The 27,145-nt window shown below is 50.3% G+C and overlaps 1 protein-coding gene across 2 annotated transcripts in view; it reads left to right on the forward strand.

Annotated features, from left to right (window-relative positions):
- Positions 1-27,145, forward strand: part of ASB3 (ankyrin repeat and SOCS box containing 3) — a 1,206,585-nt gene that overhangs the window by 307,802 nt on the left and 871,638 nt on the right. For both annotated transcript variants that reach the window (XM_069608363.1, XM_069608362.1), the window contains exon 5: positions 20,214-20,326. In XM_069608363.1, the coding sequence (XP_069464464.1) occupies positions 20,214-20,326 (113 nt within the window). The remainder of the gene's footprint in view (positions 1-20,213; positions 20,327-27,145) is intronic.

A 27,145-nucleotide genomic window follows, 5' to 3' on the forward strand; every position in this document is an offset into this window, starting at 1 on the left:
CCGAGCGGTCTTCTAAGTCCTGTGAGGGCGCCCCGGCGACGGGGGCCCAACAGAAGGCAAAGCACCGCGAGTCTGCGGGCACCGGGAGCGCCGAACCGTCGGGCTCTTCGCTGCCAGGCAGGGCACGCTTTCCCCGGCACCATCAACCACGAGCCAACGCTCTGGTTTGGGGAAGAGGAAATCCGAGAACCCAGGTAAGCTTCTGGAGAGGCCCCGGTCGATCTCGAAGGATTCGGCCGAGGGGGAGCGAGGCGGTGACCCTCCCCCCAAGGTGAAGGCCACAAGCACGCCTAAGGCGGTGAAGGCCTTGATTCACCCGACCAAGGCCTCTATCGAGGAAGTCTCTTTCAGACCCATAGAAAAGACCCCCGTGAAGACCCCGGCGGAAAAAGAGAAAAAGAGGGGGGCGGTGGCCATTGTGGACACCGACACAGCATCCGAGGAGGAGCTGGTAGAAGTCTTAGAGGGCCTCGACGAGGGCGTCGAAGAGGCCCGTCCCCATGGGAGGGATCCCGACGAGAGTGACGGCGGCACCGGCGAGGGTCCTAGTCACCCGTTACGCCCGTCGCTTCCGGAGCCGCAGGATAACTCGGCGGCCATTTTGTTGGCAATACAATCCTTATGTTCGGAGATAAGGACGAGATTGCCCTTACCACCGACGGAGGATCCGGAACCAGGCTCGACGGAGGAGCCAGAGCCCGGCCCGGCGGGAAGCCCCCCGAACAAGAAAAGACGGATCCATCCAGCCCTGCCTTCTCAGCCCTCGCGGCCTGCTCAGCCTTTACCCACGTCCCCCGTCCATGGGGATGACACGGGAACGGACACGGCCACGACGGGTACCGACGACGACAGCGGTGACGACGGGACGGAGCTCCCATCACCAGCCCGGGCCTCCCCGTCCGACAAGATCGGATCTTTCCATGCAATGATCGCCAGGGCATCCGAGCTTTTTCAGCTCTGCCCCGAAGAGAAGAAGAAGGAAGGTTTCCTTTACCAACGGCACAAGGCCAAGAGGAAGGCAGTCCTCGCCGTGCCTCTGCTGGATGACATCTGGGACGAGGGTCTCACCCTTTTCAAGAACCCATCTACGACGCCTGCCAAGAGGGATCGGTACGAGAAGAAGTACCGGGTCCCCGACGCGGCCCCTTTGTGCCTTAGGGCACAACCGACCCCTGACTCGGTCGTCTCAGCGGCAGCCAAGAAGAAAGCGGGGGGGCATCGCCTCAACGTCAACTTTCCCGCCTAACGGCGAAGGGAAGAAGCTGGACGCAATGGGACGACGAGTTATCTCGTCGGCGGCAACAACGATTAAGGCAGCCAATGCCCTCGCGATCGTGGACCGCTACGACAGGGAGTTATGGTACAAGATCCCCTCTGTTGGACTTCCTACCGGATGACAAGAGGGCCGAGGCCCTGGAGATCTTGCAAGAAGGCGAAATGGCATCGGACCACGCCATTACGGTGGCAACGGACATTGCCGACACCGGTTTCTGCCAGCTAGGCAACAGCATTTGCCTTATACTACGAGGGTGGCTCAAGGCGACGGATTTTCGCCAGGATGTACAAGCCAAGGTGTTGGACATGCCGTTCGACAGGAACAACCTGTTTGGGAAAACAGTGGATGAGTCCCTCCAAGCCATTAAGGCAGACACGGAGACAGCTAGGGCCCTAGGTGTTCTCCGGCAACGAAGGCCGTCCTTTCGGAGCACCGGAGGCAAGCAGGGTGCCTCCAAGGGATTCAGCGTTGGCTCCTCTACGTACTGCCAAGCGGCCCGCTCCTCGTCACAGGAAGCCTATAGAGGACGAGGCAAGTCGGGTGGGCCCCGCCGTCGTCGCCAGGGAGGCCAAGGCGACAAGGCGTCCTCCAAGCAAGATTGAACCGACAGCGGTGTCGGGCCCCCACCGAAGCACCCCGGTGGGAGGCCGGCTGGCGAAGTTTGTCAGCGTGTGGGAGTCCATCTCCACCGACCGTTGGGTGTTGGACGCCCTCGCCCAGGGGCACGCCCTCAAATTTCTAAAAAAGTGCCCCCGCCTTCCACCCGTGGCCAGGAAGGAAAATCACGTCCCTCAACTGCTATTGGAGGTAAGGGCGTTGCTCAAAAAAGGTGCCGTCGAGCTCGTCCCGAAGAGGCTCCGGGGCTCCGGAGTATACTCAAGGTACTTCCTCGTGAAAAAGAAGACAGGAGGCTGGCGCCCCATCCTGGACCTGCGACGACTGAACAGGTACATCAAGGCACAGAAGTTCCGGATGGTTACCCTCCAGCACGTGCTGGGACAGCTGGAGGAGGGCGATTTCCTGACGTTGTTGGATTTGGAGGATGCATACTTCCACATCCCCATTCTGAAAGGACACCGAAAGTTCTTCAGGTTCGTGGTCCAAGGACGGCACTACCAGTTCAAGGCCCCCCCGTTCGGATTGAAGTCGGCACCCAGGGTTTTCACCAAGTGCCTCGCACCGGTGGTGGCGCGGCTGCGCCTGCAGGGGATCCACGTCTACCCCTACCTGGACCACTGGCTCATCCGAGCAAGGACAAGAGAGCTCGCCGTAGACTACACAGCGAAGACCGTCCAGCTGCTCACAGACCTGGGATTCTCCATCAACTTTCCCAAATCCCACCTGGTCCCGTCGCAAATCGCACTGTTTCTGGGAGCCAAGCTCGACACAGTGGCGCGTCTGGCCTCGCCGTCGGAGGAAAGGACGAAGGCCATCCTGGGCAAGGTGCAGCATCTGATGGCCACGGACGTGGCCAGGGTGAGGTCCATCAAGTCCCTCCTCGGGATGATGTCCTCCTGCATATATCTCGTGCGCCTGTGCAGGCTTCGGATGCGCCCTCTGCAAGAGTTCCTCGACTCCCGCTGCATCCATGCGACGGGCAGCTACGAGGACAGGATCCCGCTCAATGAGACCTTCCGACGAGCGAGCCGGTGGTGGGGCACCTGCGCTCATCTGACGGCGGGCACAGACTTTCAGACCCCATCCCACCAGATGACGGTGACGACAGATGCCTCCCTGGAAGGGTGGGGAGCGCACACCAGGGAACTTCACGCGAGAGGCCTTTGGCTCCCGGAGGAGAAGACGCTCCACATCAACATCCTGGAGCTCCGTGTAGTGTTCTGGGCCCTCAGGTCCTTTCTCCCGTCCCTCAAGGGCAAGGTGGTGAGAATCTTCACCGACAACACCACCACGATGTTCTACATCCGGAAGCAGGGAGGAACCAGATCCCCAGCCCTCTCCAAGGAAGCCCAGGATCTGTGGCATTGGGCCGTTGCCCAAGGGATGTTTCTGGTGCCCTTTCTTCTGGCAGGGATAAAGAACACCATCGCCGACTCAGCAGGGAGCTGCGCTCGTGCCAAGAGTGGGAACTACATCAGGATCAAGTGGATCGACTCTTCCGACGATGGGGAAAACCGCAGATCAACCTGTTCGCGACGGCGACGAATTCCAAGTGCCAGAGGTTCGCCAGCAGGTTTCCCCAGCCGAGGAGCATGGGCGATGCTTTCTCGTTCCCCTGGGACGGCCTGTTCCTATATCCGTTCCCTCCGTTGCCGCTGCTGCTCTGACTCGTCAACCAGCTCAAGAGGTCCCGGTGCAGGATGATCCTCGTCGCACCGGCGTGGCAGAGGCAGATCTGGTTCCCGGACCTTCTGGACTTGTCAGTGTCCCCACCAGTCAAGCTGCCGACGGACGCGGATCTTCTCTCCAGAGAAGGAGGCGCCATACTTCATCACGACCCGGAGTCGCTGAACTTGCAGGCCTGGCTCCTGCAGCACTAGAGTTTGGAGGGTACAATATCCCGGCTGACTGCAGAGAGGTCCTTGCAAAAGCCAGGGCGTCCTCAACTCTCAAGTGCTACGGACATAAGTGGAAGAGGTTCTCTGTCTGGTGCCGTGCACAGAAGATCAACCCTCTACGGATTACGGTCCCTCAAGTGCTGCCGCTGGCCAAGGCTGGACTGGCTCACGCTGCGATCTCCCGATACACCAGAACCACAGGACGGGCGTCCTTGTGGTCCCATCGCCTGGTGAAGGAATTTATGAAGGGACTGTTCTGATCGTTCCCGCCGGTGAAGGCCCCAGCCCCAGTGTGGGAACTCAACGTGGTGCTGACCAGGCTCATGGGGGCGCCATTCGAGCCGCTGCATTCGGCACAGTTGAAGTTCCTGTCGTGGAAGACTGCGTTTCTTGTGGTCATCACCTCCGCACGGCGAGTGGGAGAGATCCAGGCCCTATCCTGCTAGCCTCCATTCTTGTCTTTTCACGACACGAGGGTGGTACTGAGGGCGCACCCCTCTTTTATGCCCAAGGTGCCGTCGGACTTCCACCTCAACGAGCCCTTGGTGTTACCTGTTTTCTTCCCGTTGCCTTCGTCACCGGCTGAGAGGACTTTGCATTCGCTGGATGTGGCTAGAGCGCTGAAGTTCTACGTGGACCGCAAGAAGAGTTTTCGGAAGACATCACAGCTTTTTGTGAACTTTGGACCTGTGAACCAAGGGAAGGCTCTCTCGAAGGCTTCCATTTCCAGATGGCTCTCTGGCTGCATCACGCACTGTCATCAGTTGGCAACCAACCGTTGCCTGGCTGTCCGAGAGCCCATTCGACTAGAGCTATCGCTGCTACTACGGCGTTCTTGTCTGGTGTGCCCCTGCTGGACATCTGCAGGGCTGCTACGTGGAGGTCGACGCACACCTTCATGAGATTCTACTGCATCGACCAGGTTTCCAGGGAGGAGTCCAGGGTCGGCCAAGCGGTGCTGCGCAACCTGTTCGCCTAAGGTGAGCCTGGTGAGGAGGTAAGAACTGCTTAATGTTGAGTTTTGATGTAATGCTTAATGTTGAGCCTTTTTTCCACCTCCCGTTGGTTGTGCATGTGTGTACTGCTATGTATTCTTATATTCATGAGCATGTGAATCCATGCCAGACCCCATGCTGGAGAAGGAACGAGTTACTTACCTGTAACTGTTGTTCTCCAGCATGGGTCTGGCATGGATTCACATGCGAACCCTCCCTCCTGTTCCCTCTACGGCTCTTCACTTGGTCATACTGCCACTTTGCGTGCTACCAAATCTGAAGATGGCTGCCAGAGGCGGGGCTTAGGGAGAGGGCAGTCATTGGCTGGGGGCAGTATGACCCAGAGACCAGTGATTGGTTACTACTGAGAAAGACAGATCAGAAACGAAACTGATACTGATTTTTTCTTTACCGAGGATTCCCGGCCTGACGACAGGGAATATTCATGAGCATGTGAATCCATGCCAGAGCCATGCTGGAGAACAATAGTTACAGGTAAGTAACTTGTTCCTTCCATCCCAACACGCCCACATGCCTTTTTGGCCTTGGCTTGTGCTTGATAAATTATATTACAATAGATTACATCTGTATTTTTTTAATGCACTTTTTGCCGCGCTGTGTTGTATTTCCCTAATGCGAAACTGGTTTTGCACCAGTATGTGTCCCGTCATGCGGTCTGTTCACCTGTCCTTGTTTCTCTGACGGCCAGCCTGCCCTACCTCACCCTCCCCTCGCTTAAACGTCTTCTGCTCTTTCTCCTGCACATGCCCCTTTTGATGATCTGTCAGTCTCTGTACACCATTTGCCTTCATTATCCTGTGGCACTGCTCCATTCAGGGACGTTATTCGGTGGTCACCAGTGGTCGCAACTGAGGCTCCTGGCGTCTCCGTTGCTACCCCTGTGGCCTGCCTTCCTACCCCTACATTTTCATTTTTAAATTACTATGTGTTTTCTTTTATGGAAGCTCCTAGGCTTTGGCCAGCGCCATGTGGCTCTTTGTTTCTGGAGTGGCTGGCTTTCTTGTTCAGGGCTCTTAAAAAAACAAGGGTTCCACAAGTGTAACACTTTGAGCAGTGACCCTGAATAAGAAAGAATAGGAATAACAAATAATTTGCCTTTCTGGAATTCAGACATGTAATTGCCCGTTTTACTATAGCCGGTAAAATGGCTATAGCTGATTAGATAGCTCAGTGGGTGAGTACTCGCTGCTGCATGTGTGTGTGATCTGCAGGTTACAGGTTCGAATCCCGGCAAGGCGTACTCGGCTGTTCATCCTTCTGAAGTCAATAAATGAGTACCAACACAGGTTGGGTGATATTGTATGTATATTTGTTCTATATAAAGCGCTTAAGCATAAGTGCTATATAATAACAAATCTTTAGGCCTTGGATGTCTGCTTACATTCACAGTAATTTAGTAATATGGGCCTATACACACTGTGGTATTAAAAATACATATGTTGATCCATTCTTGTATGAAATGATATCACATTAGTGATATTGTAACTATATTTTTCGTAATGTACTTGGGAACAATGCTATGTGATACCACTTGCTGTTTTGTCAAGGGGTGAAATGTCGTGTTTCATCGCTTCCTGTGATGTCACTTCGGGGTAGGGTCATATGACATCACTTGTGATGTTATCAGAGGTCAAGGGTCGTGTGATGTCCCTTTCTCTACCCCTGCATTTTGGTGAAATAACGTCCCTGGCTCCATTGCCCTTTGTCCCTAACCCCTTCTCTTCCATTATCATCCATTGGCTGAGTATTATCCCCTGCATGGCTGCTTGTCTGTGGTCTCTCCAAGTTTGAGTGCTAACATTCCTACGAGTACTAGTTTATCTTCAGTTCTTCAGGGGCGATATACGTTTATTTATTTTTTGGCGATCAGCCCACTGACTCACTTACAATAATCGGACTTTAGAGATTGCGTCCGGCACTGGGTATGAAGATAAGCATAAAACACCTTAATTTTATTTACTAAAAAGTCCTTGATAACATGTATTTTACAATATCTCTCTATTTGTAGACTATTAACATTGTTAACTTGCAAACCATCCCTAAAGTTAGAATATGTACACTCCTGACTAGCAGGCAACACGTATTTTTTGGAAGGGCATGAAAAAGCACGTGCACCGATCCCGCACGGTGACATGAGCTAAACCGAGGGTATTTTGCTCAATCCATCCATTGTACATTTTTCATCCGTTAAATATTTTGCTACATTGAGCCATTGGGACGGTACCTTTGTTAGCTAATATGTGCCCCTGCCCACATGTCAGGTTGTGCCGTTTGTGCAAGTGGGACACACATCTGTATTGCAGACGTGCAGTCTGCAAAAGGTACAGGCACCCATTGAGGGTCTCTCTCATTTGCTTCATATACGCCACATGCCATCCTTTCATGCGTGCACATGATTTGTATTACCAAAGCCTGGGCAGGGCAATCGGGCCTTTTGCATGTGCCCCACAAGGGATGCGCACCCGAATACAGCATTGCAATGGGGCGAGGTGGGGTGGGTATCCTTTGACGGGATCCTCCCTGGGGGATGCAGTTACAGATTGCAGCCCACCTAGAAGTACCTGGGCTCCTTGCAGAAGAAACTTGGGCTGGCTCTGGATGGTGCTAGCAGTGCAGCCAACCTGTGCTGACAGAATTGGTAACTGTCCAAGAATATGACCTCGCTCATTGGGCCTGGCAGGGGTCGGGGCACTAAAGCTGAACTCTGCCCATCTGACGCAATTTAAACTTGGTGGCTTCAAGATCCAGTTCCAGTTACATAGTTTAATCATTAGTTTATTATTTCTCGTTACTTGATTACCAGATCAGAATAAGCAAAAGGCCACTAAACATTTACCATTCCAGAAGGCCACTAGACTCTTACCAAATCAAATTGCCAATACGTTGTCAAATCAACATCAGGACATAGCGATATGGTCAGAACAATGAGCCAAGCAAAAAATGAATAACAAAATTAGATCACCAACCAGAACTTCCAACCCATATTAGCATACCCTGAAACGAATCTTCTTTTAATGGCAGCATGAAACCCTTCGACTCCCTCAGCGGGCCAAGTGCACCACTTGGGGTCAGCCTTCTCTGACAGCTCTTCTAGAGTTTTTTTTAAGTAGTACTCTTTCTCTTCGTTTGTGCGCACCGGGGCTTTCTGGAGGAAGTGTGCCACACGCTCATTGGTGGTCCTGTGTTGTGTGACACTTCCGAGTCACAGCACCAAACTGTCTGATAAACCATGAGTCAATTTTGTGCCATGACAAACAGAGGCAACCTTATTCATTGTCTTGAAAAACCAAGGGAAAGCAACATCCTACATCTGTCAGGCACTGACTGCCCTAACATGACCCGCTCTCCAGACCCCTCGCCTTTATAGGTAACTAGTCAACTGACAGAACTGAAATTTAAGAACATTCTAGAAACCATCCCTATGATTTCTGCTGCACACATTCCACCTGCCGCCAAATAAATGGATCCTTTCTTTAGTCCATCTACAGTGTTCACTTCCTGTTATTGCATCATTTGATGACATTTGGTCTGGCGATTACCGCCGAGTGACCTAGGTACCCCTCCCCTCTTGATGACTCTGCACGTTTACGAGAAAAGCTTTGTCCTTAGCAGTTGATAACAGTCGGGCAATTGCGTGGGTGCTGGTCCATGAGGAGCGAAGGCAGTGGCAAAGCCAGCATAATCAAAGGAATTCTGCAGAGTCCCTAGAAGAGAATGTCATGGGTGCTCGGGTTGTAATGTCACGTGGATTTGGTCAACTTGTTTTTTATCATGGTTGTCTATTACGACCAATTTGTCTTTTTAATGTATTTCCCATTCTTTCCCAACACTGACATATTACGGTTCACTTGACGTGTATGATTACTATATCTGCCTTATAAATTATAAATACTGTACCTGCTGTAATATAACAGCACCTGGGCCTAACTTGCATAAGGTGGCAGTGCCTTAGTATTTTGAAGTTGCATATGATTTTGCGGCTGTATTTGGATGTGTTGAGTATGCCTGGCATTGGAGACTTTCCTTGGCATAAAATGACAGCGCTTATGTCTGTGAAGTCGGTACTGTGCATGTGATGAATACACCTGGTGCACGAGAAAACACTTAAGATAAGCAGGCAGTACTTGAGCATGTGAGGCCGTATTTGCCTTATAATGTCAGCACCTTGGCATTTGACGCTTTACCTTAAATATATTGGCTATGATGTTGGGCTGGAAATGGCCTTTCATATCAGTATCTCAGTATTGCAAAACCTGGACCTTTGACGGGTGTGTACAGAAAATGGTAGCTATACTTGGCATGTGAGACCATAACAGCCATACAATGGCAGTAACTGGGTAGATGAAGTTATACTGACATGCGAAAGTACTGGCCCTTGTGGCGCAGGGCTTTGTGCGCTGTGCCACTGGTACTTCACTGCACTAGCGGATTTTCCATGCAGCACACTTCCTTGTATATCGTTGGTTACAGAAGTAGGCTTGTATCATCTTGAGTCACTTTTTGTATGAATCTTAGTTATGTGGTATTTTACATCACCTACATCACTTTGTCGGGACCAGAGTTTATACAACAGCACTTCTTGTGACTTTGAGATCTAAAGGTTTTGTGATGTCACCCCCTTAGATGTTTTCGGGAATATGTCACTTTCGTAGCTCATCAGCAACATTTGTTTAGTGCATGCAAGTACATGTAATCCTCCATTCAGAACAAGATGCAACACATAAACCAGCACGCACGCAGTGAGTTACTCCCAGCGGACACCGGACATCTTGAAAGCTCGGCTGGCCGTACAGGGAGGGGCTGCTGTGGTAGGACAGAAGCAGTGCTGCAAGTGCTGCCGTGTGCAGCATGCAGTCCTCTTGAGCTTCCAAAGCACCAGCCCTTTGTGATCTCCTGATGAGCTAGTCCACCGTTTCCTGTCATACTGTATCTGAGGAACACACGTATCCTATACAAATTAGATACAATACCTCGCAACGATCTGTACAGGCGAATCTGAAAGTATTGGCCTCTTATAAATATCATTTATTCGAAATACCTGTGGCTAAACTCTTAACACTTCATGGCACGGGATTACAGACCGTATCATTTTCTCAAGAGTGTTGGGGAAAACCTGGCGATTTAGGAGGAAGCAAACCTTTTAAAATACAGATTTAAGTCTATACCCTGTGGTTTAAAATTACAAGGTAGTGCATCTATATTTAACATCTTGAACTGCATGGTGTTGTTGCTGCCGCCTTGTATTGCCGCATTTTATACATCCCTCGTTGCTGTCTCTTTTTGCAGAACTGAAATGATATTGGATTTTTAAAAAAAAGATTTATTTGATTTTATTGGACACTTGTGTGGCGCCTATACACAAGTGTTTCTGTCGCTTTGTACTGAATTTTTAACATTTGAATTGCAAAATGTTTCAGCACTTATTGTTTTTGTTTGACTTCTAAGAATTTAGCTGAGTTCCAAAACAAATTGCATGAAATCCTGCAGCCCACGCAACCGTGTGAGAAGTACTGTTTGGGGAGAGCTCCATTATCTCATTTACTTGCTGCATTAAAAACCAATTACTATATCACTTACGTCCCAGCTTGTAAGTCATAAGCAACATAAAGGGTCCATCAAACTCTTAATTCCCGCCATGACCCGATAAAGGACATGAAGAAGAGGGAAGAATGAAGGCACCTGCCTGTGGTGGTGGCTGCAAGGGACTGGAACACAATCTGAAAGCATCAACATACTATGCCTGCACCCCCATATGCTTTCTCAAGCACCCAAACCTCTCCATCCTCACGTGTCCAAGAGTCAGCAAATAGTCTTTCCCACGGTATGAAATTGAAATAATAAAAAAGATGTCTTATGATAAAAGTATGCAGTAGAGCAAATTCTAATAAAACACAAGTTGTCCCCCCAGAGAACCACGTTGCCTTCCACCCCCGCCGAGCCCTTCATAGATAACTCTGGTGTAATATGTATGTGCAATTTTTTATATAGCAAACACCTGGCTGGGAAGTAAATATGTACTATACAAGTTGATACAGTAATTGTGTACAATAATATGCATGTAATTAGAAGGATATAATATTAAAAGGGACATTTGGGAATACATGGGCAGAGGAGCACAGGGAGGGGATAAAGGTTATGGTGGGAAAGGTGGGCCCAACCTTAATTTGTTGGTGGATGGGCAGCTGTGCTCCCTCTTAAGCCATGTTCCTGTTTGCTTTCACACAATCTAATCTCTGTTAAGTAGCAGAGTGAGAAGAATAAACAGGACTGTGTGACAAGGCCAAAGACTTGGCCTTGTCGGGAAGAGGGTTAAACCTCTCTCCCTTGGGTTGGAGGGAGGTGAAGGAGGTGATACAGGCCCTGCATAAGTACTGAGAACAAACTCACTAGAACAGACCCTCAATCCCTAATTTCCCATGTGCTCATATGCAACTGTGCAGAACCATGTCTCCTGCCATACTTCTTGGCAAAGATGCTTGCCAGTGTTTTTCTTCTCTTTTTAGACTCACAACATCGCCAGAGTATCAGACTGATTGAGCCAAGAGAAGCGCCGCAATGTAATGTACAAAAATGTGTAGCGAAAGGCCAGGGCCAACACGGCATCTTTCCGCTAAAAGAGCCAGAAGCAGAGAGGGGCTAAAAGGGAACGCAGACCTCCTCAAAACAGGAAGGTCTTCAGGGCCTTCAGAAAACGCAGAGGATCCGGGATCTCCTGCAGGTGCACAGGCAGAGAGTTGCATAGTGTAGAGACCAAAACTGAAAAGGAGCGTCCACCTGCTTGATATTTGCTGAAGCTTGGAACTTGTAACAAATTAGCGGAGGCAGAGCGCAGGGGACTCTCAGGTGTATATCGAATACGTTTTGCCTGGAGAAAAGTCAGTCCGGTGAGAGAAAAAGCCTGGTGTGTAATGCACATTGCCTTAATCTTTATACAGCTTCTCACCCAAAGCCAGTGTAGCCTAGCCAGAGGAACGTCTCGGGGCATTCAATGCCACACGTGCTGTCGAGTTTTGTAGTATCTGGAGCAGATGGATCAGAAAGTCCAGTTGACCCAAGTAGATACTATTGCAATAATTCAATGCTCCCATTATGGAGGATGGAGGCTGTGACTACTGTTGCCCAGAGCTTCATGGGGAGAAACGATAATACTTTCTTCAGAAGTCTCAGTTTAAAGAAACCTTCATTACAGATCGCTGTGATCTGCCCTTCTCTAGATCCCGAGGGGTGCAGCTTATGCTCCATAATTTTAACAAAGGGGCTGGGGGCCGGACAAGGACCCAGAGAATCGGTCCAAAAGTCAAAGTGTCAGAAAGAGTGAGCGTTCGGCAGACCCACTACCAAAATCTCGATTTTCCTGCTGTTTATCCTAAACCAGTTTGAGGTCATCCACCGGCCAATCTCTGACCGACCCACATATCATCACCAACATCAGAATAGAATCTCAAGTCCTACCGAGCAACTTTCGTGTCTGCCCGAACTAGCGTAGAACCACCCACAGAACAAGGTAGAGAGAGAGCCACAAGGGAATGCTGCAAGTGTATGCAGGACAGAGACTGCGTGGTTCTGAGATTAGATGCACCGGCAGAAGTTCCGGCATACCTCCACTAAACCACCCTGGACAACTGCTTAGACTTACCAACAGAATTGAGGTCTTGTTCCCCCATAATATGTACATTTACCAAGGTCTTCGTACACCACCATTAGGCGGCGAGTGCCAGCGGAACTAGTGGGCGGGGTTTACTCACCTCTTGAAAGATTCCCCATACATGTCATGGGGTGGGGAAAGCACATCAGATTAGTGGGGAAATTTAACCAATTTGCTCAGAAGGGAGGGGTGTTTAAGAGAAGAAACAGGAAGTGGTGGTTTACCGTGTAAGGTCAGCAGTGGAGGTGGAGGTTGACAAAGAGACCAGCAAGAGGAAGGAAGGAGCTGCGGTTTGTGGAAGAGATTGTTGGAGAAGGTGAGGTGTTGGTTTAAGAGTGATGGTGGTTCTGCAGTGAAAGTGTGTGGATGTGTGTGTGGAGAAGGTACAGTAGTCAGTGACTGTGAGAAGACTTGTACTGGGTGAAAGGAGGTTGTTTGAGTGGTGGTTGGAGAAGAATAGTGGTGGTGATTGGATTAGAGTAGTGGTGTTTGGAGAAGGAGTATAGTAACGGAGATGGCGTAGTGGTAGCATGAGCGGAGTAGTAGTGTGGGAGTAGGAGGAGGAAGGGGAGAAGTAACAGTAAAGGGTGGAGCTTGTTCTTCTTTCTCCTCAGTAGCATCTGAAAGAGCAAACATTCTTATTTCTGCTTCTGCCTGAGGAGTGGACCCTATGACATTCTACTCTCCTGTGGCAGTCTTGTAATTTGCTTTTTCCCTCCCCTGGGCTCCTTGAGAGGACAGTATTTTGTATTACAGGTGTTTCTTTGAAGTGGCTTGTGTGCACCTCCTTTTTAGATTGCCTTGAATGGTGGGTTTTGGCATGCACGTAATTGGTACATTTATACCCAGTGATTGTAATGTGTCATATTTATCAATTTGTGCAGCGTCTTGCATTAGTCTGCTTATCATTCAGGAGCAGCAGGACCACCTGTGAAATTCCTAGACTCACAGCTGCAGTGAACTAAGAGAATAACTGTGAGCCTCTGACTCTTGCTTATTTCAGCATAAAATTATGGTGTTTCATAATGGGGAGGCATGAAGGATGTTATGCCAGTCACGTTATTAGTGATGACAAATAGTATGTTACTCTTGCTTAAAGCCAACCTTAACTGAAACTGCTGCCGTTTCCGTATAACCTTAGGCCAGGCCTTTCTGGTAGAGTGCATGGTGTATTTGTACTTTATTGGAACACATTCTTTGTAATGAAATCAAGCAAAGGTTCTGGTAAATGGCTTTTTAATCGTACTTCCAGTTTGGTGAGATAAATCGGTTGCAGATTAAATGGTGAGGCAACTGACGAGAAACAGTATCTACAATGCCACCAAACATATAGTTTGCGTATCTTATGGATTCATTTGTAAATTTACAGAGTGGTCACTGCTCCTACCTTGAGATAGCCATGACTAGAGCTACGACCCCAGCTTAGTGACCAATTGTTAGGGATAGTGAAGTTCACAACAATATATCTACACCCGTCTGCCATAAGTCTATTGTTTAGCTAACAGTAGGGCATTTAACACATACACATACAAGATTGTACAAATAGAAATAAGAACAAAAACAAGATGCTATATCTTCTGCCTCTGATGTGCCGTGAGGGGTGTGAAGCACCACATTAGAGGATTGCCATTCCACCACATGTCACAGGTCAGGCTCTTCGGTTGCCAAGCAGGGCGCTACTTCCCCGGCACGTTCGACCACGAGCCAGCGCTCTGGTTCGGGGAAGAGGAAGTCCACGGACCCGGTTGATCTCGAAGGGGGAGCGAGGCGTTGACCCTCCCCCCAAGGCGAAGGCCCAGGACGCACCTAAGGTGGTGAGGGCCTTGATCCACCCGGCTAAGGCCTCTACCGAAGTGGTCGCTGCGACCCTGGCGGAGCCGGCTGAGACTACGCCAATGGAAACGGCCTCTGGGCCCAGAGTATCCCTGTCGCCGCGGAGGGAATCCTCTTTCCAGCCCATCGCTAAGACCCCCGTGAAGCCCCAGGCTGAAAAAGAGGGGGGGCAGTGGCCGTTACAGACTCGGAATCAGCCTCTGAGGAGGAACTGGTGGAGACCGAGAAGGGCCTCAACGAAAGGTCCATAGGCCTCAACGAGAGGTTCATAAACCTCAACGAGAGGTTCGAGAAGGTTCGATCCCAGGGGACGGTCCCTACTGACGTGATCGAAGATAGCGACGACGAACAGGGCCCAGTGGAGCGGCCATCCCGTCCGTCGCAGCCATTGCCCGAGCCCCAGTATAGCTTGGCGGCCATTTTGTTGGCAATCCAATCCTTATGTACCGAGATAAGGACGAGATTACCACGCACCCCGACGGAGGAGCCAGAACCAGGCCCGTCGGGAAGCCCTCCGAACAAGAGGAGGAGAGTCCGACCCGCTCCGCCCTTTGTGCCTGCGAGACCAGTGGAGCCCTCATCCCCCTCGCCGGGAGAATATACGGCGACAGATACGGACGATGACGGTGGCGATGACACAGCAGACATCCCGTCATCACCCCCCCGCGGGCGTCCCCAGCCGACGAGGTTGGCTCTTTCCACGCCATGATAACCAGGGCATCCGAGCTCTTCCAACTCTGCCCTGAAGAACAGAAAAAGGAGGGTTTCTGTACCAACGACGAGAGGCTAAGAGGAAGACGGTCCTCGCAGTGCCTTTACTCGCCGACATCTGGGACAAGGGGCTTGCTGTCCTCAAGAACCCTGCCACGACACCCGCCAAGAGGGACAGGTACGAGAAGAAGTACCGAGTCCCTGATGCCGCCCCCTTGTGCCTCAGGGCCCAGCCCATGCCAGACTCGGTCGTCTCGGCAGCGGCTAAGAAGAAGGCAGCGGGCGCGGCGGCTTCAACTTCCACTTCCCCGGCGGACAGCGAGGGTAAGAAGTTGGACTCTATGGGACGACGAGTCATCTCGTCGGCGGCGACGACGATTAAGGCGGCCAATGCCTTAGCGATCGTGGCCCGCTATGACAGGGAGCTCTGGTTTAAGATAGCTCCCCTGCTAGATTTCCTGCCTGATGACAAAAGGGCGGAGGCCCTAGAGATTCTGCAGGAGGGCGAGGTGGCGTCGGATCACGCCATTACGGTGGCAACGGACATTGCCGATACCGGATTTCGCCAACTGGGCAATGGAGTTTGCCTCCGACGACGAGGATGGCTCAAGGCGACAGACTTTCGCCAGGACACCCAGACCAGAGTGTTGGACATGCCGTTCGAGGGCAACAACCTCTTTGGTAAGGCGGTGGATGAGTCTCTACAGGCCATCAAGACCGACTCGGATACGGCCCGGTCCCTTGGGGTGCTTCAGCAGTGACGGCCCTTTCGGAGCCCTGGAGGCAGACAGGGTGCCTCCAAAGATCCAACGGTGGCTCCTCCACCTACCGCCAGGCGGCCCGCTCCTCTTCCCAGGAGGCCTACAGAGGTCGCAGCAAGCAAGGGGGTTCCCGCCGTCGTCGCCAAGGAGGCCAAGGCGGCAAGGCCGCTTCCAAGCAAGACTGACCCGGCCGGGTTGTCGGGCCCCCACCGAAGCACCCCAGTGGGAGGCCGGCTGACGAAGTTCATCAGGGTGTGGGAGTCCATCTCCACCGATCGTTGGGTGTTGGACACCCTGGCCAACGGGCACTCGCTGGAATTCCTAAAGAAGTGCCCTCGCATTCCTCCCGTGGCCAGGAAGGAGAATCACGTCCCTCAACTGCTGTTGGAGGTAAAGTCGATGCTCCAAGAAAGGTGCCATCGAGCTCGTCCCCAGGAGGCTCCGGGGCTCCGGAGTATACTCAAGGTACTTCCTCGTCAGAAAGAAGACAAGCGGTTGGCGCCCCATCCTAGACCTGCGTTGGTTAAACAAATACATCAAGGCGCAGAAATTCAGGATGGTCACCCTCCAGCACGTGCTGGGACAGCTGGAGGAAGGCGACTTCCTATCGTCGTTGGACCTGGAGGATGCTTACTTCCACATCTCCATTCTAAAAAGGCACAGGAAGTTCCTCAGGTTCGTGGTTCAAGGACTCCACTACCAATTCAGAGCCCTACCGTTTGGCACCCAGGGTGTTCACCAAGTGCCTGGCACCAGTGGCGGCGCGACTGCGCCTGCAGGGGATCCACGTCTACCCCTAACTGGACGACTGGCTAATCCGGGCAAGGTCAAGGGAACTCGCCGTCGATCATACGGCGAGGGCCGTCCGGTTGCTCCCAGAGCTGGGGTTCTCCATCAACTACCACCTGGTTCCGTCGCAAGTAGCACTGTTTTTGGGGGCAAAGCTCGATACAGTGGAGCAATTGGCCTCCCCTTCAGAGGAGAGGACCAAGACCATCCTGGGCAAGGTACCGCGACTGTTAGCCACGGACGTGGCCAGGGTGAGGTCCATCAAGTCCCTTCTCGGGATGATGTCCTCATGCATCTACCTTGTACCCCTTTGCAGACTTCGGATGCATCCGCTACAGGAGTTCGATGCCTGCTGGTTTCAGGCGAGGGGCTGCTTCGAGGACAGGATCCCCCTCGACGAGGAGTTCCGTCGGGCGATCCTATGGTGGGGCACCCGGGCTCACCTCACGACGGGCATGGACTTTCAAACCCCGGCATTTCAGGAGATGGTGACTACGGACGCCTCTCTGGAGGGTTGGGGGGCCCACACCGGAGATCTCCACTTAAGAGGCCTTTGGCTCCCGGAGGAGAGGTCTCTTCACATCAACATCTTGGAGCTCCGTGCAGTGTTCTGGGCGCTCAAGTCGTTCGTCCCGTCCCTCAAGGACAAAGTGGTGAGGATCTTCACCGACAACACCACCACGATGTTCTACATACGGAAGCAGGGGGGCACCAGATCCCCAGCCCTATCCAAGGAGGCCCAGGATCTGTGGCACTGGGCCGTCGCCCAGGGGATGTTTCTGGTTCTCTTCCACCTGGCAGGAATAAAAAACACCATCGCCGACTCACTCAGCAGGGAGCTGCGCTCGTGCCACGAGTGGGAACTGCGCCAGGATCAAGTGGATCGACTCTTCCAACGATGGGGCAATCCCCAGATCGACCTGTTCGCGACGGTGAAGAACTCCAAGTGCCAGAGGTTCGCCAGCAGGTTCCCACAGCTGAGGAGCATGGGCGATGCTTTCTCATTCCCTTGGGATGGCCTGTTTCTATACGCGTTCCCTCCATTGCCGTTGCTGCTCCGCCTCATCAGCCAGCTCAAGAAGTCCAGGTGCAGGATGATCCTCGTCGCACCGGCGTGGCCGAGGCAGGTCTGGTTCCCGGACCTTCTGGACTTGTCAACGTCCCCGCCAGTCAGGCTGCCGGCGGACACAGATCTTCTCTCCAGAGAAGGAGGTGCCATTCTACACCATGACCCACAGTCGCTGAACTTGCAGGCCTGGCTCCTGCAGCACTAGAGTTTGGAGGGTACGATATCCCGGCTGACTGCAGAGAGGTTCTTGCAAAGGCCAGGGCGTCCTCAACTCTCAAGTGTTACGGTCATAAATGGAAGAGGTTCTCTGCCTGGTGCCGAGCACAGAAGATTAACCCTCTGCGGATTACGGCCCCTCAAGTGCTACCGTACTTACTGTTGCTGGCCAAAGCTGGACTGGTTCACGCCTCCATAAAAATACATCTGGCTGCCATCTCCCGATATACCAGGACTACGGGATGGGCGTCCTTGTGGTCTCATCGCCTGGTAAAGGAATTTATGAAGGGACTATTCCGATCATTCCCGCCGGTGAAGGCCCCTGCCCCGGCGTGGGAACTTAATGTGGTGCTGACCAGGCTCATGGGAGCCCCATTCGAGCCTATGCATTCGGCGCCTTTGAAGTTCCTGTCATGGAAGACAGCGTTCCTCGTGGCCATCACCTCTGCACGACGAGTGGGAGAGATTCAGGCCCTATCTTGCAAGCCTCCATACTTGACTTTTCATGACACGAGGGTAGTGCTGAGGACGCACCCCTCCTTCATGCCCAAGGTGCCGTCGGACTTCCACCTCAACGAGCCCTTGGTGTTACCAGTTTTCTTCCCGTCGCCTTCAACGCCGGCTGAGAGGACTTTGCACTCGCTGGATGTAGCTAGAGCGCAGAAGTTCTACGTGGACCGCACAAAGAGTTTTCGGAAGACGTCACAACTATTTGTGAACTTTGGGTCTGTGAATCAAGGGAAGGCTCTCTCGAAGACTTCCATTTCCAGATGGCTCTCCGGCTGCATCATGCATTGTCACCAGTTGGCAAACCGACCGCTGCCCGGCCGTCCGAGAGCCCATTCGACCAGAGCGATCGCTGCTACCACGGCGTTCCTGTCTGGTGTGCCCCTGCTGGACATCTGCAGGGCTGCTACGTGGAGGTCGACCCACACCTTCACAAGATTGTACTGCGTCGATCGGGACTCCAGGAGGGAGTCCAGGGTCGGCCAAGCAGTGCTGCGCAACCTGTTCGCTTAAGGTGAGCCTGGTGAGGAGGTAAGAGATGCTTAATGTTGAGTTGTTGTATTGCTTAATGTTGAGCCTGTTGCCACCTCCCGTGGTTGTGCATGTGTATACTGCTATGTATTCTTTTATTCATGAGCATGTGAATCCATGCCAGACCCCATGCTGGAGAAGGAACAAGTTACTTACCTGTAACTGTTGTTCTCCAGCATAGGTCTGGCATGGATTCACATGCGAACCCTCCCACCTACCCCTCTGCGGCTCTTCACTTGGTCATACTGCCACTTGGCGTGCTACCAAATCTGAGGATGGATGCCAGAGGCGGGGCTTAGGGAGAGGGCAGTCATTGGCTGGGGGCAGTATGACCCAGAGATCAGTGATTGGTTACTACTAAGAAAGACAGATCAGAAACGAAACTGATACTGATTTTTTCTTTACTGAGGATTCCCAGCCTGACGACGGGGAATATTCATGAGCATGTGAATCCATGCCAGACCCCATGCTGGAGAACAACAGTTACAGGTAAGTAACTTGTTCCTTCTAGCGCCAACTCTGCAGATCAGACGCTTTGCTAAGCACAGAATGGGGGTAGATCTCTCTCTCCTCCGCACGAGCCTCCCCCTGGCATAGTCTCCCTGCCCCCCTCAGGCTTGAGCTGGATCTTCTTCTTCCTTCCCTCACCCCCTCCCCTGCTAACACTGCCATCTGCCACAGTGACAGGTTGTCTGGTTCCCTCTGAGCTCTACAGGGCACCAGTCCCCCCTCCCTACCACCTTCTCTTGCACTTAGCATGTGACCCACACCACCTGCCTCCCATGCAATTCCCTGGCACTTGCCCCCCTGGCCACCCCAAAGCACTAATTTAGCCGCTGTTGCCCCCCTCCTCCACTCACTTGCGCTCTCTCCTCTTTACCCTGCACTTCCCACACCCTAGCACTTGGCGTTCATGCTGACTGGCACTTACCCCGCCCCCTCCCCTAGCACTTCTTGTTCCTTCACTTGCACGAGCCGAATGTCACAAGGCCTAGTAGGACTGTTATTGTTATCTTCTCCCTTGCCCCCCCCCACCCGTTTTATGCCTTGTGGCACCTTGAAACACCATTTGTTGTATAGGCGCCTTACAAATATCCAATACATTAATAAATGAAAGGTGGAGTTGGAGCATGTCTTATTTGAATTTCACACTTCTCAGGTGTTGTAGAACCTGACATTTAACCCTTTGTGGTCACCTTCAGGAAGCTCCATTAATTTCAATGGTAAGTATGTAAAGGTCTTTTACATCTTATTTCTACAAATTGTTGGTCTCCAAATGAGACTAATTTTATTGTCAAATAATTGTTATAACTGTATTTTTTTCTTTACCATTCTCTTTCAAGCGGTTGAAAATAAGCATTCTGATGTTGTACAACTTTTGCTAAGACATGGAGCCAGCGTCAACGGATCACATTCTTGTTCCGGCTGGAATTCTTTACACCAGGCTTCTTATGAGGTATGTCATTTTCACATTCTGGTTTTACCGATTAAAATGACAGTACATATTATGTTTGCCTCGCTGGCCATCATTCCAGATAGTTTCGCCTAACACTGCAAAGGTAATGAAAATATTGCGTCAGCATGTCAACCCACCAAAGGGTACCCTCTGGTCAGGTTTTCAGAATTACCCAACAATCTGCAAATAAGATCTGCTGAAATGTATCCTCTTTACTACATTATCACCGGTCACAATAGAGGGATCAACAGAGAACCTGAAACTAGAATAAAAGGTTTTATTTTATTGTTCATTTAGAAGCTCTTAGTAACCAGCGAGTGGTTTCTAAGCGCGGGATCAGGATTCAAACCTGTGTTTCGCCTCGTTGTCTTGCTTCCAAGACAAATGCTTTGCCCCTGAGCTATCCTTCCTTCAAGGGTTTTTATTAGAACAGTGGAAGACCGTGATTAGGGTTTAACTCATGTTGTCACACACAAATTAGCTTCAACAGCAATAATAAATCCCTCTTTATGGGCATAGTCCTTAGCCTTTCCCTCTCTACCTTAGATGCTGCCTTCCGGGTGGGAAAACGAATAGTCACTCATGGTCTCTGAGGTTTTAAGTGTTGCACACTTATTTCATGGCACTAGCTGTAGATATATTGTCTTTCTTAGATGTGAGGATGAGGCATGCTGTTTGCAGAAGATGCTCACATCAGGTCCCCTGATACCTTTGGTCATCTAAATGGAGTCTGGCATCAGATTTTGTGATTTTCTTTGCAGGGTCTGTGATTCTTAGACCTAACCCCTTTGCAGTGCCCCAAAGATGTCTATAGGTGTGACTCAAGTACACTACTCACACACCAAGTCCACAGTCTCTTTAGGGATCTGCATCAAAGCCAACACTTTGTCTAATCTCTTCCACTGTCCAACTTCCCCGTCCTTTGATGTTCTCCTCCTTCCCTCCAATCTTCTCCTCCTCTTCCCTTGGATGGAATCCTTCCCCTTCCTGTCACTTTCCTCCTGCCACTCTCCTGCGCACTACCTAACCCCTCTTGCCCCCAACTTCTGACTTGTTAAATGTTAATGGATATTTGTACTGTGCACTATCACCACCGGAGTGGTCCCCTGGCGCTCTGGCGGATCTGAAAAGGAAAGGGGGTGGGGGGCTTTGTTAGTAGGAATGATTGGGATAAGTGCAAGAGAGCAGTGATGTGCTGTTGGCAGCTTCAGTTGCGTTAACACTGTTCGCTATGGTTGGGGTGCTTTCCGGTCGGTAGCTGTCGAGTGGTGTTCTGCGAAGCTCTGTGGTTTGTTTTGTTGTTGCGGTTTAGTGAAGTTTGTGCGGTTTGTTGTGCTTTAGGGTTATGGGTTGTGTTTGGTTAGAGTTTGAGACGTGTATGCAGAGGGGTGAAATAGTTAGTGGGTTGGGTATTGGCCTCGCTATCTAGAAGTGATGTTCTAAAGGTCCACGTTATTTCTAGATGTGGCGCGTGAATATCTCTGCATTTCTATCTAGATCCAGCACTGGCTCATATTCACAATCCTGTCTATATATGACGCCCACTAATATTCACAATTATATCCAAATATGGCACTGGCCACTTTTCAAAAACCTGTCTATTTGCGAAGCAAGATAGCATTCACAATTCTATCTAAATCTTGTATCGGTAATATTCCCAATGCAGTCTAGACTTGCACAATCTTTTGTTGTTCCTGCCCCTTTAAAACATCTACATATAAGGGCACAATTTAAGTGATAAATAATGAACCGCTCAGGGGGATCCTGAGAGTGAGAGTTGTTGCCATTGCTCGTTTGCCTGAACTGCAATTTTGCCACCTGTGTTAGATATGCAAGCTGAGCTCTTGGTGGGTCTGCTTGCAAAAGCTCCTTTCCCCCTGGAGTCATACTGGATTCAGGTGTCCGTGGATTGAGTTCAGGGTTGTGCTGTGAACTGCTGTCTGAGGCTATGTGGGCTAGCAAGGGAAACTCTGCTCTGGTCGGGTCTCTGCAAGGATGATGAGAGCAGGCTCTCAAGCAGGCAAGCAAGCGTCCCGTCTATATCCTTGTCACTTTGTGAAGTATGTCTCTATTCTTGGCTGCCGTGCTCCACACATGCCCACAAGGGGGTGGGGATGGGTCTGCATCCGATGGAAATCCTGTGGTCCCTCGGTGTTGGAGAGCATTAGTAGATCTCTTTCTCTCATTCAGTAACTGTAAACTCGATAACATTCCTTTGTTATGTTATGTTATGTTATGTAGACGTATTTATAGAGCGCACAAACACCCGAAGGCACCCTGGCGCTTGGATGAATACAGAGCTACCATATAACAAATTAGAACACAGATGTTTTGAGCATACGCCGAAAGGTAAGGTGATCGACTGTCATCCGCAATGACAGGGGAGTAGCATTCCAGGCCTTGGTGGCAGCCACTGAAAAGGCATGGCCGCCAGTACGAGTCAGTCTAAACTGGGGCACCTTGACCAGAAAAGCAGAGCGAGAGCAGAGACATCATGTAGGTACGTAATGGGGGAACTTTTCTTGACTATATTCTAGCACGAGGCCATTGAAAGCCGGATGTACCATACACAAGGATTTAAACAATATCCTCTTTTCCACCGGAAGCCAGTGGGGCTGACTCAGCCGAGGGGTAATGTGGGCTCCAATAAGGGGCCGAAGGATAGCTCTGCAAGCACCGTTCTACAGTAACTGTAACGGATGAATCACATAGCGGGGCTGGGCAAGATACAGTGAGTTGCAGTAATCTAGACCACTCAAGACGAGTGCTGCTACCACCGGAGCATGACATGTTTCTGGTACAAAAGGGAGGACTTTCCGGAGTATACGCAGCTTAAAATGACCACTTTTACATGCTGCTGCAATCATTGGGCCAATAAAGAAGAGGCGAGGTGGTGCCGACCACCAGTACCTCCGTCTTGCTACCATTTATTTGAGCCAATTTGATGACATCCATTCCCCGACCTCCTGAAGACACAACCTAAACCGACTGGCCGTATTGGCATGATTAAGGTCAAGACGAACCAGAATTTGGGTGTCGTCGGCATAGGAATAATAGCGGAAGCCATGGGAGTGAATGAGAGCCAGAAGATGCCAATATACAAGTTGAAAAGAATCGGGGAGAGGGCAGACATCTGCGGAACACCGCAGGATAGTAAGACTGGGCTGGAGCGAAAAGGAGGGAGAGAAACTGATTGCGAGCGGTGGGCCAGAAAGGAGACAAACCAGTCCAGGACTCTGCCAGACAGCCCAGCAGTAGAGAGCCGGGAGATGAGGGTGGGATGGTCGACAGTGTCGAACGCAGCGGACAGATCTAAAAGAACAACTGTACCGACACCCCCCTTGTCCACCAAGCGGGCCAGGTCATCGATCACCGAGTTTAGGACTGATTCAGTACCCCTACCAGGCTAGAACCCAGACTGAAATAAATCAAAGTAAGATGTGGATTCCTGGAAAGTGGAAAGCAGAGGGGAAACCAGGACTTCCAACAATTTCATAAGAAACAGGAGTAAAGAAATAGGCCGATAGTTCGCTAACACCTCTGGATCAAGTGAGGTTGTTTTTTAGTAAAGGGATCACAAGGGCGTGTTTAAGTGTGGGTGGGATCACACCGTCCCTAAAGGAGGCATTTACGGCTGCAGTAACCTGAGAGATAATAGCCCTCGAGTTTTCCTTCAGCAGCGCCAGCGGAATAGGGTCAGTGGGAGACGCTGATTTCAACCCAAGAATGCCAGCAAGAATATCTGATTCTAGGAAAGTGGGGAAAGAGGACCAGAGGGCTCAATCGATGTTTTGGCGACTGGAGGGCACGCTACATCGTTATTAATATTATCACGAATAGCAGCGATCTTAGACACAAAGAAGGATGACAGAGAGTTGCATAACGCCTGAGAAGGGTAACCTGCGTGCTAGTCATTACAGGGTCAGAAAGGGACTGAACAAGCTGGAAAAGGGCTCTAGGTTGATTAAGGGCTCCTTCAACCTTGAGGGCAAAAAACGCCTTCTTAGCCGCTACAACCGATTTATGGTAGGTAGTGAGTAGTTGACGGAATACTGATTTAGTTTCCGGCAAGTAGTCAGCACACCACTTTCTCTCAGCCTGTCTGCACAGAAGCCTTTCAGCTCATAGCTGATCAGTATACCATGACTCTGACAGATGTGCTTTTTGCTTGCACATCCTAAGAGGAGCCACTTGGTCAGCAGTGGTTGAGAAGGCAGATTCCAAAGCAGACAGGGAGCATGACATGGGCTGTCCACAGTGAGTGGCCAAGGCAGTCGATATGGACGAACCCAAGACCCTGTGCCAGCTGCGTTTCAGGATAGTTGGCTTAGGCTGCACAACAGTCAGAGCAGGCAGAGGGAATAAGAAAGGGACCAAATAGTGGTCAGACCAGATAATAGGGGAAGGGGAGTACAGAGTAATAGATTGCTCCAGAGCGAAGACTAGATCAACAGTATTACCAAATATGCATGTGTCCGGTATAACAGAAGCCTTCAACCCCCTATGAATCACCACTGAGTCGGCTTCCTTGTGTTGCTTGAACTCCAAGACCGGTCATAACTAGAGGTTCATTACTTTGCACAGCTTGGCTCATTATATTTGGATTACCCTGCTTTATATCTAAGAAATATTTAGCCTGGGTTCCTGCATTATGCAAAATCGAGCTAAAAGTTCCAACCCCTTTTGTATTTTAATTTCCATGGGGTATGCTGTGAAAGTCACCTTTCCGGGGAACCCCTCTGTATACCTACTTGGCCCCTACAAGAGGGGTCATGGTCTAGGCATGGAGTAATACTTTTAAGGCTGGTGATGTACTGGGAATCATGGAGAGACCTGCCTGTACCTTCCTCTACATCAGAGTGGGTGGTGGCACCCAGCCATAAACATGGGACTTAGTCACAGTTCACACCAGTGCATTGGAAATGGTACGAAAACTTCACAAGATTTTACTGATGAGTTCAGGCAGTATAAACATTAATAATAAACTTGAATAGGTTAATGTAGACTGACTAATGATAGAGTAGTTAATGATACGGCCAGATGATGCAGACGTTGGTGAGGGAAGACTTCTTTATAGCAAGTGAAGACTTCTTTATAGCTAATTTGATGTACCATCCAGTGTGGCTAAAATAATATTGCGTCACCTAGATTGGGCTTCTCAGTTATTGCCAGTGATGTCCTCTTCTTTATAACATCTTCCCTGAGAATGGAGCCACATGTTCTGATAACCCCCAAGTAATGATTTAAGTAATTTGTATTTAATTTGTGTTCTTGTTGGAAAAAAATGTTTAAACTGATCCCAAGGGCTGGAGGCCTAATTTCAGGACACTAACCGTCCTGCAGACTTCAGCATCATTAAGAAGCAAGTGACTGTTTGAAACTTGCTCATGACTACATATTTTGATGCAGTTTTCCAAGTTGCATTTGCAATGAATCTTTATGCGGATTCATTGAATTCAAACACGGTGGGTTGTCTTGACACTAAGCACTCTGCTGTACATCTCTCCGGATCAAAGGTGCACTTCCGTGCAGCTCTCCCCTTTATAATTAACAATAGAGCCCATAGAGTCAGGAAGCCCGGCGGATACCTAGGGCACAACCAGTGCCCCTCCCTGTGCTGGGCAGTTAATGCTTTACCCAGGGAAGGACATAGGGCTCTTTCACTCAGCCTTAGCCATTCCTGTCATTGGGGGGGGGGGGTCTTAGGTCAGTGACCCGATGTCCATACTGATGCACAAGTAAGAGCAGGTGTGGCTTAAGTATGTCACCCAGTTTTGCATGACTTCTCCCCTAAGCCGAGCTGGAAGAAGGAACAGAGAAGTCAGTCAGCATCCGTGTGATCCTTCATCGCCCTGTCCCATGTGTGCCTGTGCATGCGTCCAGGGCCTCAGGAGACTGATCAACAGGCAACTGCAGTATTGATAAGTATTTTATTTGTGTCTGTCTGTCTGTGGCTTTTGGGTTCCTACACATGGGCCACTATAGGAGCAGAATCATGAGAGCCAGGCACAGTATTCCTTGGCCACTTGCCGTGGAGCTAGTGATTGAGACAGAAAGGGATATGTGAAACCTAGGGAGAATTCGACAAGGTCAGTGGAAAAGAGCCTGTGGACAAGCACCCACTTCCAAGGGAAGGGGCGCAACCAACACCACCATGAGGAGTAAGGAGAGCGAAGTGCACACAGTAAAGATGAAAGTTATTTCTGAGGGAAGAAGACCCAAATCCACCTTGGCAAGTAAATCTTTGAGTGACATTCAGTGTGAGTTAATGATGCATGCTAAGAAACAAAGTCGTAATTCCTACAACAAATTGAGAGTCATTAATAGTTAGAACACAATGGTAAGCTGAGTTTTAAGTTCCAAAGGAAACCAAGACAATTATTATTGTGATGATAACATGTCTTGCTGGGAAATAAACTCTTAAGTCGCAGAGTGAACAAGAGGAACTTTCATTTTCTGATAATGCTGCATTCTGGAAAATTGAGTATAAGTTCTAGAGAAAACTGAGAGACATTCATTGTGTGACGACATTGGATCTTAAGTCACAAAGTGAATTCAAGGACATGCACTGGAAGATAAATCTGCATGCCGGTAAACTGTTACCAGGTTTCTGAATAAGCCAGAGAAACCTTAAATGGGGACAATGATGCCTGATGGCAAACTGGGTAGTAACTTCCAGAGCAAATTGAGAAACATTCGATATTTGATATCCATGAATGCTTGAATGCATGCATGTCCAACAGCCTATTCTAAGAATAGTTGTGTTGTGTGTCAACTCTGCATGTTCGTAGACCGAGTGCTCACCCGGAGTGTATTATA

The sequence above is a fragment of the Ambystoma mexicanum genome, chromosome 4q, assembly GCF_040938575.1.
Source record: "Ambystoma mexicanum isolate Mex_15411 chromosome 4q, UKY_AmexF1_1, whole genome shotgun sequence".
NCBI classification, from domain to species: Eukaryota; Metazoa; Chordata; class Amphibia; order Caudata; family Ambystomatidae; genus Ambystoma; species Ambystoma mexicanum.